Source organism: Macrosteles quadrilineatus, unplaced genomic scaffold (genome assembly GCF_028750875.1).
Source record: "Macrosteles quadrilineatus isolate MER2022 unplaced genomic scaffold, UCM_ALF_1.0 Scaffold_3__2_contigs__length_128488019, whole genome shotgun sequence".
In the NCBI taxonomy this organism is placed as follows: Eukaryota; Metazoa; Arthropoda; class Insecta; order Hemiptera; family Cicadellidae; genus Macrosteles; species Macrosteles quadrilineatus.
This window is the reverse complement of record NW_026542596.1, coordinates 34,283,130-34,297,454: the sequence shown is the minus strand read 5'-3', so window position 1 is coordinate 34,297,454 and position 14,325 is coordinate 34,283,130. Positions and strand designations below refer to the sequence as shown.

Below are 14,325 nucleotides of genomic sequence, written 5' to 3'. Positions count from 1 at the left end.
TTATATTAGCATGTTAAGTATGATGCAGCTTAAAAGAGTCCTAACTACAGTAGATAAGTACATATTGACTAGTAAACATGTACTCCGGACAAATATTTGGAAAGAACTGCGTTTGTTTAGCTCGACCATCTATGGCGTTAGGTTGTCGTAAAGAGATAACAATCGTGCCCAACCCCAACTAGCCTTTCTGTTGCTGTAGTGTGCCATTAAAACCTAGTCCATCCACAATTCAGAGGTGCAATCAAGTAGATAGAAATTGACACAGTTAATAAAAAAAACTGCCACGAAGTAATTTATATCATAGTTCAACCTACTCCAAGACCTTAAAATTTACGCATTAAATCTAGATGATTAATAGATGATTTAGTGTTTGCTAAACTGGAAAGATAAAACTAAATAAAACTCTGTACTGAAATAAGCGATTGAAATAACACTCCGAGATGACTGATGTGAAGTTATATAATACATGGAGTAATATTATTTCTGTAGTTCATCTATGGTTACATAACCATCCGCAGAATATGATATGTTTACGTCATCTGCTTCGTATCCGAATTGAATGAATTTGAATGATACATAACAACACGATGTCTCTTTTAGTCAACAAAATAACATTACGATCTTATAAGCATCCGCTTATTGCCAAATAATTACAAACTGGCTTAATTTCCAAACAAAATCAGTCGATGAATCACGGAATACATGAACCACGTGACTTCAGATGTGATCTAATTTAATGAATAGACCATCTTCTACACTTATATAATCTTGCTGTACCAGTTTCACAAAAACAGCATTCCTGATATCGCTCATGATGAGGGTATTCCTTGTACTTGGTTAGGATAATGATAAGACAATGTAAGTAAATGTTATTATGTGTGGTCACAAAAGCAAACTACCATATCATTAACCAAACCAAACCAGGGGGGTCTATAAGGTTCGGGTCGGGAGTACCCCCCCCCCCCCAAAAAAAAAAAAAAAATGTTAACTAAGTCTCCACAATGGCAGTTTTATTTATACCATTTCTTAGTCCAAAGTTAGTGTGGAAATAGTTATTTGTGTAACTAGTGGTGAAAGTGGCACTTTGCTGCACACGAGAGCAATGTTTACGCACGGAATGATCTCGAGTGCAGCAAAGGCCTTTTTCACTCGTGTTACACATTATATTTTTCCTACAGTCACTATAAAGCATATAAATAATTAGTCTTTCAAACACTATACAACACGTTTTTAGATTCAGCTGGCAACACAAATGGTGCCCTTAGAGAAAGTAGTACCCGCGGTCCGTATCACTCCGCTATTTTTCCTCGGCAAGAAATGTGCTCCGCGTTTTGAGAATATAGTTCCGTATGTTTTTGTAATTTGAAGTGGTTTCCGCGCCTAAAAAATGCTTTAAATATTTTTTTTTTGTTTATTAAGATCGTAGGAATGTTTTAAAAACGTTTAAAAGAAAAGTCCAGGAAGTTCAGAAATACCGAAACTATAAACACGAAATGACAGGTTAAATCGAAGTTATAATAGTCAATCAGCTGCTCATAGTATTATTATCTTTAAGTGTTGCCAACCTTTTCCAAGCGTACACGGATTACGTGCATACTAGAACCACGCTGTTTTGTGTTGTTTCGTTGGAATCCTGATGTGCGGCAAAGTATAAACCGTACGGCAAAGTATAAACCGTACGGCAAAGTATAAACCGTACGGCAAAGTATAAATATGCAGCAATTAGCAGCTTTCTGTACTATAAACAGTACAAGGAAGCCAACTTTGTCGGGTGACTGTAGGAAAATTATTTTACGCAATGTGTACACACTACTGTGCTACATGCAGTAAAAATCTATGTATAAAAGAATGCCCGAGGGGGGGCGGTCGCCCCCTTCATCCCCCTCTGAGTCTGGACTGGATCCGACACTGGTGTGTGTTTGTGTCTGTATGTATAGATGTATACTGAGCTACAGACTACACATGTGGTTTGATTTTGATAAAATTTTGTAAGTACAGTAGGTTTTTTCATTTGGATTGTTCTTGGACTTCTTCAACTAAATAACTTCTCAATCAGCATAATACGTGTTATTTATTTAAGAATAGTAAATAAAAGTAGTAAATACTTTTTCAACGTAATCTAACTAAACTGGCCGAGGTTCGGGGCACACCAGACACCACATACCAGCGACGCGCTGCTCACGAAAGTGGAACTAATTGTGGTACACCGGTGTGGATAACTGTACTATCCCGGTAGTTGCTATACCATTGATGTAGTGCCTCTGTCAGGTTTTTAGTCAGTACGCGAAAGTACAGTACAAGTCTTGTAACTTTAGTTGTGCGTAGGTATCATCTTGTTTTATTTTCCCTTACCATCTCGGTTTTTAAGTTGTTGTGTTTTTTTTAGAATTCTACAAATTTTCACAAACTTTTGACAGCGTCTCAAACTTAAAATGAGACATTGAGTCAGTAAAATCCAAAAATATCCTCTCTTTTGAAATACGTAGAAAGTATAACGGCTTTACCTCGGACGTTGTATGAACAAAGTCGAAGCCAATGATCAAATCAAAATACAACCCGCTCTATTTATCCTCAATAGTGGTATCGAGCACATTGTTCATTAGGTTTTAACTAATAAAGTAACAAATTACTGACGTATATTTTCACATAGTACAAACAGATATATCCTAGTAGTAAAAATAATAATAATAATACAATAGAAATTATTTTCACATTTCAATGATTCAAGTAATTCCAAGACGACCTTTCATTGCTGTTCACACGTTTAGCTTTCCGATTCACGGGAGTAAAATAAAATATGTTTGTAAAGGCAACAATTTAAATGTCAAGGTGTGACTGAACAATAACGATGGTCAAGGGGCCGTTACCCCCCCCCCCCTACCACCCTTTCACCATCAGCCCCCCTGATATCACGGACCGCCTTGGGCATAGAACTATTAGATGTATTAAGATATGAATAAATTCAAATTGTTGATAATTTTGGGGTGAATACAATGGTTATGGTGGTTTTTGAAATCTTTAGTTATGCCGTTTGTCCGTTCATAACATCGATCTCTAATATTAGATGGTTCATAACACAAATATAGGGTTTTTGCGGTTCCAAAGTGAGCCCAGCTGATCTTGATCATTGGGATTTTAATAAATAAACAGCTGATCTTATACTACGTTCACAAAATTTAGGTGGTTTTATGGGAAGAAATCTATCCCCTCCACGTCTTGATCCATCAAAACAAAGCTAAACAGCTGCAATTTGTCATAACGACAATCAGTTGACAAGAAAGAAAAACGGAAAAGTGGTGGGATAACTTACCATGAAACCGATTGTGAACAGAGTATGGTAACAAAGCTAAACAAGGCAACTCTATTCCATTAAGCAATCATTCTTCATTCGTATTTGTTAAAAAATACCCATGGCTGCGTCTTCATTCGTAATGTAATAAGTAATCATGTATTTTGAAGAAATTGTCGATCGAAAACATTACTATTACTGTATCTCTATCCAAATTTTATCAAATACCTTGAAAAGTAATAAGGCTTAACCAAGACTATTGTATCAATAGTCAAATGTTTAACTAACACAATGTAACTCCGGATGAATATATAAAGGAGTACTTTCGTGTGGTTAAGGTTGTGGAATTAAGACATTTAGTACCTATATTTACATACATAATTTGATTTATTTGTAGCGTCATGTTATTATATTTTACTACCTAACCACAAACGCATAATCATTTTTAAGGCCGATAAACATATTTTTAGTGCAATAAATAATTAATACGTTAAAAGCTAGTGTGAGGTTGTGTGGTGGTTTTTATTGGAGCCACGATAAACAAAGCAGTTTTACACTCAAGGACCGAGCGGCGTGGGCTTGCTGTACAATGACAGCCGCATCATTATGTGATTGTCGTCGTTGTCCTCCATTCCTCCATTCAGCTCACTCGCCATTCGCTCATCAATGCAAACAGACAGTGAGAATCACAAGTAGCATTACAATAGCATTAGCATCATTATACGATGTCGTCCTCCATTCAACTTTCTCATACTTATGCTGATGCAAATTGGAGTTAATGTCAATTAGTTGGCTTAGCGGAAGCATTAATTATTTTATATTGATTTACAATTTTTGTTAAAATATTGATACTATGATTGCTAGAAAATACGGGAAGTAAAAAAGTGGTCCAATAAAGCATATTTATACTTAACACCGTTGATTAACAATACGGTATATAAAGGATAAAGGATACGGTATAAAGGATGGTAAGGAGTGATCGATTTCGATTGGGCACACCAATCATCAGACCCAATTGGCGAATGGCGTAAATAACGAATAAGTCAATAACTACAGCGAGTAAGAATGATACATTGAATATAATAGACCCTAGTTATCCAATAAAACTACAGTTATAAACTTAGTTGAACAATGAAGAATACTAAAGTAAAATTTGCTACATTATTCTCATCCAAACCAAATCTTTTCAAGACTTACCCTTTTATTACTATAATGAACAATCTTTACCACATAATACAAATCGAGGAAATGTCTAAGGTTATAAGTAGCAAAGTAGCAATACTAACTTACTTAATAAATCGTTTGACATTAACTATACAGTATGTTGTTTCTGTGTTTTACCCTAATTTCACTCTGGTTAGTGATTGCTGATTCCGTGAAAGAGTTTATCGATTATCTATAAAACATATCCAGTAGTAAAACTAGAAAGAAACGACGGACATCAATATTATGTGGCTTTGGCCCATTAAATCGATTATTATTCTCTGATATCGCTTGAGGTTGTGGCTGTAATTACGATCGATAATGTACAGTAGAACTCAACTATCCGAATCAATAGGGTTACCACATTCGGATATCAACAATTCGGATGATTGGATTTTTACGAAATTAAGGGTTAAACTTAAAATAAAACAAACAATAAAAGGTCGAAAGATACAAACCTTTATTATTACCGCGATCAAAGAAAGTCTGTAAATATTTCGGATTTATGTTTTCTTAAAAATTAATAACTATTCTTAATACCGAACTGTAATTTTTTTTATTTCTGCAAACGATTCGGATAATTGGCTATTCGGATATTTGGGGTTCGGATGATTTGAGTTATTCTTTTATCAATAAATCGTCATTGCACCTATCAATGAAAATGATAAACACATCGCGCGCTTATCTCTAAGACATGATGGTATTGAAGTTAGAGTATGTAGTTCAGGATGTTACAAATATTCGCAGTGCCAAATATACATCAATGTATAGTTGAACGATGACGCATTGATAGCTTTCTCCTTATCTCTTAGTGTCAACGACTGGACATAGCGTGAATCAAAGAACCAATTTTAACTTGCATTAGTATTTAAGTTGGGTTGTAATATTTAATTTTAATTCTGTTCCCTTAGTATTTGAGATTTGACAATAGTGTTTGATTAAAATGTGATAATTATGAAATAATACAACATTTTTAGCATACAGTTTCCTTGTGTCCAACAGGAAGAAAGGCGTAATTTGTATTTTCAACTTAACTTACTTTCGAATAATAATCGTTGTTGGAGTTTACACGTCGATTGAATCCACTGGTTGAATTTCGATTCATAAGAAATTCTTGTGATGGTTTTATTCCGGATCCAATCCCCATCTTTCTTAAGTTATTTATTAATTAACGTCATTCTCTTAACAAATTAGTAAAATTGTATTCAGTAAAAGTCAAGCATGTAGCTTTAAGCCCCTTTTTCTCAGCTCGTGTGCATCGCAGGGAAAATCTACGCATATTGTTAGAAAGATATTTTCAAAAATGGGCGTTATTTTGGGGGTTGCCATGCTGTTGACGAAATAACAACTAAATATAAACAGAAAATCAAATGGGAGAAATTTCAAACACATGTTTTGTTTACAGCATGGGTTGAAAATAGAGAAGTATACGTACATTACATACTTTTGGTCGAGTTTCCGACCACTGGACGACCTCTAGTACTAATTAATGCATTTTAACCATCCCCTAACGCTCATCTTTAAATTCACTTCTAATTAATTTATCCCTTCGAATTTTACCTTCCAACAGTGTAAAGCAAATCTCACGGTGGAATCGTTCCAAAATGCTCCAATGAAAACTCAGCTCGGTAAGTTTACATCCCAATAATTAGCTTCTGATTAGCTTGGTAAACTCGACGTGACATTTACCTACTAACGACATCGCGCCGTCCACGGACTGGAGCTCAGTAAAAAATAACTCATTAAAATATCACCGAGGATTAAAAAAAATTTTATTTTCGCATCATCAAAAACAATGCAATTTAAAGTGGTGATGTCAATTACCAATAGGTTTGTAGACAATTTGTTTGTGTATAAATATAGTAGGTGGTATTTCATTTTAATTGAATTAAAGAATTAGGATTTGATCCGGTAAATTTGAAGTGTTTACAAAATAAGTCAATTTGCTCGTTTATTCGTTCATAATAATGCGCATGCTAAGTAGCAATAAAGTACGGTACTATTTTTGAAACATGAATTTCATTTCACGGTTGTTAGTCAATTGAATGGTATGATTTAAAAAGCAAACATTTCGACCAAGCTAACAATTACTGGTAATTAATAAGAATCTGATTTACTTTTTTGCTTGCGTTTCTCGAGTAGAAGTTTTCATCAATTTCGGTTGAAAATGTCAAAATTGTTACATTTTATAACTAATAAAGTACACCTGATGAATTATAAAATACACCAGTTTGATGGTTAATAATTTGATTCGACGATTTGACATAGAAGATATATCTTTATAAAAGAATGTATTGTGCTCTCCCCTCCGAGTCTTCCCTAACGTCTCCCTTGTCAAAATTTATTTTTTGTGATGCTCCAGGCTACAAGGTTACCTAATACAGGTCCATTGGGGTCAAAGAAGATTGGGCATCTCAAATCTCACCGCTCGCCCTTCCTTTCCGACCTTGAATAAGAAGGATAATCTCACAAACAATTCAACAAGTCCTTTGAACACCACAAATTATTTTGAGTAAATGAGCGAATAGCATTGTAGTGCTGTAGTAGGTATATTTTCTAATTTTAATTTTGCAGTGAATAGGCTTTGTGATGTTGCAAAATGGGGAAAACTAAATAGTTAATAGTTGTGCTACCGGTTACAATTTGAACAAACAAATCCATACTGGGAAGAGTTCAAAGATTTACATATTTCGAAATTCCTGTTCAAACTAGAAATATATTATATTTTGTAAAATCTGAATTAGAACTAAATATTTATTTACTTTGAAATTAGTTGTAATAAAATTCAGTTAAATAATCATAAATTGTTCGCACATATTTTTATAACATCCAACTAATGCATTAAAAAACTTAAAAAAGTAGTAAAAATGGATGTTGTCGGCAAAATCGTCAAGATTTTACATGCTATCTTATCTTAGATAAACACAAATAGGATACATGTTGTATTATATACTTCGATGGATACATATTACCCCGGATAAGTCCATGTCTATTTTAAATCGTGACAAGAGTATCATTTTACAATAAAATTTCTTACGTGAAAATAAATTGATTAAACATCTTAACGAGATTGAATAGACTGTACTTATAAAATAAATAAATAAAGATTGTCCTTACCGCTGAAGGATTTAATCCTCAGTCTAGTACTTAAAATCACTGCCACAAAATTAGCAACCACTGTAAGTCAACTTGTTCACTATGTCACCGACAGTACGAGGACAAAAAGTACGCGCTATACACGTTTGTCCACTGCTAATCCAACGCTGGACTCTTGACGTCCGACGCCAACTACCGACTGACTGCGGAGCGGAGTGCGGACTGCAGGCGCCCGTTCTGGTTCTTCTCTTCCGTAGAATCGCGCTGACCGTTCCTGCCGCGAACAACCCGGAGTAAACTGGTCTGCGCATGCGCCTCACTGGTCGTCATGGCAACGCGTCAACAAGTGAACAAAGGGATGGGGTGACGTGTCTGTTGATAAGGTAAACATTGCAACTATTCTGCAACTTGGAGACCTTGTGTGCATCATGAGTGATTCGTGTTACAGGATTAATTCTTGATATTCTCCATTTGGAATTAACCTAAATTATAAAGTGGGTCATGTAAATAATCTAAGGAAAATGAGGTACTGTACTATCATGCTAACTCCACTGGACCAAATTATCTTATATTGTGTACAAGGATAACTTGAATCCTTGAATGAATATATGTCTTCTTTGAGTTTTTCTATTCCCGTGTCATACCCATTTGCAAATTGAATATAGATCTACTCCATACAGTAAATCCATTTATAAGAACTGTGTAATAAATTATGGTAAAATTTTTTTAAACAGTTGGTTTTGACCTGGCAAAAATATTTGAGTTACCGTACAGGTTAATCCTACAACAACTAACTAAACATTAGTTTCAAGCTTAAACAAATCAAACGGATTAATCTTTAGGTCTTAAATATTTTTTTACTATTGACAGAATCACAGAATATTTAATCCAGATGTAGTATAAAATAAAATAAACTATTTATAGACTTGTGTCACAACATTTTTGGAAACCAGATCTGCACAAAACAAAAACTGTAGGCCTATAATTAATAACTTACTCTTTTAGCTTTTGAACACCATGTTGAGTCTAATCTATCTATACTAGGCTATTATACTATAGCTATAAGAAGAGGTTTCTGTCTGTGTGTTTGTATGAGCTAAATTAAAAAACTACGGAATCGACTGAAAAATAAAACTACAGCTCAAGGATAGATAGAACTAATTCCAGCTTCAATGTTGACCTAGGACTGTGCTCCATGGGCTTTTAAATTTTTGAGGCGAAAGTTTTAAAAGTAAATATTGATTGGTCTCCAATCTCCATGGTAACAAATAACAAACCCAAACAAGCAGAACTGTCAGATGAATTTTGATTTCAAATTTCCACAAAGCTGGTTCAAACATATTAAATACCCTACTGCACAAATATTAGAACAGAAAGGGTATGGATCATAAACATAAAAAATGATGTCACCTACCGAATGTAAACATTATTTTTAACATTACCATGGATAAAATATACTCCATTAGTAGATTTCTCATCCTTATGGAACAGCTGAAGACAATTTTATTTTTAGTTCTGTACAGGTTTATGTAGTGTTTTGTTTACAATTTGTTTCCCATTACTTAATTGGAACTGTCAAACCATAAGTTAATGTCCATTAGTATAGGATTCTTTCAGTCAAATCATTTCTTTATGTTTATGATCTATATTGAGTCTGTCGTAATATTTGTGAAATGCTGTAATAAGATTTTAAAGGGAAAAAGTCATTGTAAAAGAAATTATTCATGGATATAGGAAATAATTAAGATTCTATCATTACCGTATCAACCTAGGATCTTATCCTGAGTTTAATGAGAATTATATTTAGTTTAAACAGTAATAAAACACCCCTTCCGCAGCAAAGCTGCAGACTAAGCAAATTTCCATTTGTCTAATAATTGTAGTTTCCCTAAAAGATTATAGAAAATTACACTATTGACAGGTTTGGAACTATTGTGATAGCTTTTCGTTTACAGTACTAGTACAAACCATTCAACATGTTATTTGATTACCTTAAAATCTATAATAATCGACTTTGTATGCTAGGTAACATAAATAATTTTTCACAGTCTGATTTTACACAAACATACTATTATCAGGTTAAGTGGTAGTTTTTTTTTTTTTTTTTTTTTTTTTTTTTATGTAGGTAATATGTAAATGTGGTAGGTGTGAAACCATTTTTAAGGCGTTTTCAAAGAACCAACATTGTCTCTTTTGCATACTGACCCTGTTGCAAGGCACGGGTATAGCTCATAGCTGCTAGTTAACAATATGTTATTCCTGTAACACTAATCATTTTAGTAAGTTTGATTGCAACAATGCATATCAGCTGATCGACAATGTAATGAAGTAAAGGATTACAGAACTACAAACTTATGAGCTTATTTTGTCCTTTAAATTAAAGTGTTTCTTTGGGACTTTAAATTTGGAATGCGTAAAAAACGTGGCCTCTGTATAAAATATTTTATGTACTTTTGTAGCATCATGAAGAGACCTAAATCCAGAATCATTGCACTATCAAGATTTCCCAGAATAAAGAACATAATTTTGTTCAAACTGTAACTTGTAACAATAATAATAATTTCTATGCAATTTTATAGGTGATCAAACATTGGTACGGTATATCATATTTTAATCAGAGGTCAAACATCTTGCTTTTTAATAATTCACAAAATTATCCTTCTTCTCATTATTTTGAGGTTAAGTGTGTTTAGTTTGCAAGCAGTGACAAGTTGAAAAGCATAATCAATGATGTTTGAAGAGTTGTGATGGAAAAATCAATAACGATCCCGATGATTGGCAAATCATTGGTATATCAAACCTCCTAGCACATATGTAATTCCACTAAAACCCGACCTACATTAGGATGTTTATCAATACACATTTGTGTTGTATAATAAGGCTGCAAATTTCATTACTGAGGGCATTTGACTCCTTTCCATACGAGCTCAAGTTAAACGACCAAGTCGGAAAATGAGCGAGGGTTGAAAAGTCACCTTTTTCACTTTTTGCCCGTGAGGGGAACTATATTTTTGTCATAATGTAAATGAACTATTATTCAAGCAAACTATTCAAGTTACTAAACAAAAACACTCTTTTTTTAAATAAGCTCCAAAAATGATTTTTCACCACACTATGATGTTTTTGGCTGTATTACATACGTTAATTGGTGGCTGAAAGTTACGTTTTGCTGGCCATGCCAGCTGTCATCGTAATTTGGGGACCGAGCAGGTTTTTACAGGCCGGGGCCGCAAAATCAGCTGTCCGCTTACTTACTTAAAACATGAATGCATTTTAAAAACACAATCAAAATCCATAGCATAGCAATAGAATTGTGTTATTGTCACCGTTGCCTAGCAACTATTTATTTTTATTTTTGCTGATTCCTCAAATTATTTCTTTACATAACCTTAAAGTTGTAGTTGTGTTGACTATTAGCATCAGTGTGCATTATTATAGTGGTGAATAGTGGTAATAGGGTACAGTGTGGTGAAAAATAGCGTTCGAACCACGGACCGAAATGGTTTTACAGCTCTCGATCAATTTAAGTTCTCGACTTCGTCTCGAACTTAAAAACTATCTCGAGCCGGCAAAACCTCATTTTCGGCCCTAGGTACGAAATATACTATTTCTATTTTGTTTATTTTTATTTTGCTATTGTGAACAAGCAGCTGTTTAGTAAGGTGTATTGAGTTCAAATCGTCTACTGTATTATATTTATGTGTCCATTATTCCTGTCTCAATTTAATGCTTTTAAGCTACCCTTTTTCATCTATGATGTAATTTCAATTTTGATTTGTCAGTCTAATAGTCCATGGTACTATTTCCAGTTGAGTCAAAACTGCTAGGAAAGAAAGGGAATAAACACATCAACGCTAAAAATAATAATTTAATGTCAAAACAAATCTCACAATATAAAGCTCCATTTAATAGTAATTTTCTATGAACTTTTCTATTTTACATTTATATAGATGGTCTTCACAATATGAAACTATCTATGGTACATGACTTACACAAATGTTCCTGGAATGAATAAATGTCAGTAAACATAAATATTGTTGTTTTTATGTACAGTATTTTTTTATTAGGATATAAATATGTTGTACAAAACCTGCTATTGAGTATTGCTTTTTGAGGTAAAAGTTAAAGCATTTGCATCGGAAACCCTAGATTTTAGGCCTTCCAACTGCATTTAAATTTTACATATCATAGATATGAATTATCATGATGCTATCAAACACTGTACGTAAAGGTTAGAAAATGGAACAGGTAAATAGATCTTCGATAGCACGCTGTACATAGATCCACATTTTTTTTTCAAAATCTTTTTTTTATTTCTAAGTGATATTTTTTTGTATTGAATGTGAGCAAAGAAAATTTCTGAAAGAAAATTTTAAAATATCAGACATAACAGCGTTTACCACAGAGAAGTAAAGGTACGGTGGAATATCGCTTAACCGTGCCCTTTTAGCTCTAGTATGCTGTACTAGAAATCCTTGTGACGAGCAAAGAAGTGCCCGTGCCATGTGCACTGTGTGGAAATTCCTGTAGCACAGGGCACAAGATATTTCTCCACCATGAGTGTTGTAGTACATGATGGTGAGGTGTGGTGGACATCGCCCTAGACACAAGTGACTAGAGCTAGACACCACTTAAGTGTACCATTGGGGTTTCCTCTGTACCTTCCTCTGTGGTTTTACTTAGTAACGTATGAAGAAAGCTAAAAGGTCCTTTTACACGTGTTGTTTGTGTTATAGTAACAATTAACAAAGTAAAAGTTCTATTTTTACACTTTTAAAACATAATAGTTTCCAAGCAATAATTTGTATACTAGACTTAGACTATAACACTATAAAAGAGCTTGAAGTGTTAACTAGGTAAAAGGGTACAATATTTGATTTTCCACTTTATACAGAAAATTATAGAAGTTTTGGGAGACAAAATACATATTAATTAAGTTATTTAAGATGCCAACTCATGACGCTGTTTACATTTTTACATATTTTGTACACTGGATCATAGTAAAAAACTATTTAGTTTCAATTAATTTATGGAAATCGATAAGCTAAATACATCTTTATCTAACTTTCTGCTATATGTTCACAATCCTACAAACTAACAACATTAATGGTATATTACTCCAATTGATTCGCTAAAACATAATTTAATTTAAATACCAAGACCGATAGATGTTTCATAGAAAATACTTTACACACTAAATGTATTGTCAACAAAGATGCACACACAATAGCACATTATTTAGTATTATGTGAATAAAATAAACTTATGTGATTTGAAAAGTGGTATGAAATTTGTCTTAAAGGTTTCAAAGATAGGGGCAAGTGTCCCCAATTAATAAAAGATCACTTGGCCAAAAAAGCTATTTTTCAATAAAACAACTTCATTTAGTAAGTTTCCATTTTCCAACAAAATTGTTATTCTATCTAAAACCTTTTAAGTATAAAATGTTAGTAACTTATTTTGTATTTACTTTCAAATGTGCAAGTGTGTGGGAGAACTTTTATTAATTTTTTTAACAACATGTCAAGTTTCGGGTACAATATGTTCGTATTTGTATCCTTTAAAATAACTGACTAGAGTCAAATGCATTAACTAGATTTAGCAGATTCGTCAAGGAAATAATTTATGGTTTAAGAACGTCACTAAAATTTAACCAGGCTCAAACTTATTTCAAAATTAATAACACTATTATAATAAAACATTTGTACACTTTATCATAAACAGTTTTAATTGTATGTTGGATTTATTTTATATTAATAACCTTAATTATTCTATTCCCTATGTTAACTCAGGCTAAAGAAAAATAATAAAGAGGAACAACAGTTGTGGAAGTTGATTGAAGCACTTATTTGTTAATTTAAAGGTAAACACAAATATTTTATTATTGAAGATTGACAGGAATCATCTCCTAATGAGAGTACTATAGTCTGTATGATGGGACCTGTCTCCTAGCACCCAGTCCCAGTTTGATGGAGGGTCATGAGAGAGATGCCATCATATAGACTATAAATGAATACAAGTAGCATTGATTAACCAATTAGAACTCACCTAAGCAGTTATAACCATTGTTTACATTGATCAATTTCAAAGGGTGATTGAGCCTGACTGATAGCCAATAGCTTCACATTGCAGTATGGTTCAATTCAATTAGTTGACTTGGCTACATGTTAAAATCAATCACAGAGAATACAGTTCAAACTAACGTAAATCTTGGAAACATTAAACTACTACAGATTAGATATGGTAACTTCGATCCATCTAATTAAAAAAATAAATGACTAATTTAATATCGTAATCACAACAATATGAAATCAAACTAATTCACCCCAAATACCTGAAATGGTATTGTTAGAAACACAGCTATTTCAATCCACACAATCGACGCAGATGTTCGATCACTGTTTGCGCCACTGTGAGACAGATGTTACTAACAGCCGGACGTAAGTTAGAAGATGCTCGGAGAGTTTGAGTAGTTCCTATCCCAATATCCTCCAGCGTAGAACCAATCCTCCTGGCCAGTGTAGGGGTTCTGACCGTGACTAAACCACCTGGAAAGTTGATCAAATTAATTAAAAAGAACGAAAAACAGCTGAATTGGTCATAGTGCTCAGCTAGTAATCAAAAGCATGCTGGTTCGACGCTGAGAAAAGTCTATAGGATTGTCCTAGCTAAGAAACAGCTGATCTTAGTGATCTTAGTCAGTAACAAAGCTATACAGATCATCTTACTCCATTCTA

General features: G+C 33.5%; 2 protein-coding genes across 3 annotated transcripts in view; both read right to left on the bottom strand.

Moving 5' to 3' along the window:
- Positions 1 to 7,818, bottom strand: part of LOC128990129 (choline transporter-like protein 1) — a 51,764-nt gene extending 43,946 nt beyond the window's left edge. The window contains exon 1 of the mRNA XM_054412389.1: positions 7,610 to 7,818. The gene's annotated coding sequence lies outside the window, so the exon portion shown is untranslated. The remainder of the gene's footprint in view (positions 1 to 7,609) is intronic.
- A 3,620-nt stretch (positions 7,819 to 11,438) lies between these two features.
- LOC128990635 (oxysterol-binding protein-related protein 1-like) overlaps positions 11,439 to 14,325 on the bottom strand; it is a 102,469-nt gene continuing 99,582 nt past the window's right edge. For both annotated transcript variants that reach the window (XM_054413112.1, XM_054413114.1), the window contains exon 24: positions 11,439 to 14,136. In XM_054413112.1, the coding sequence (XP_054269087.1) occupies positions 14,034 to 14,136 (103 nt within the window). In that variant the 3' untranslated portion in view covers positions 11,439 to 14,033. The remainder of the gene's footprint in view (positions 14,137 to 14,325) is intronic.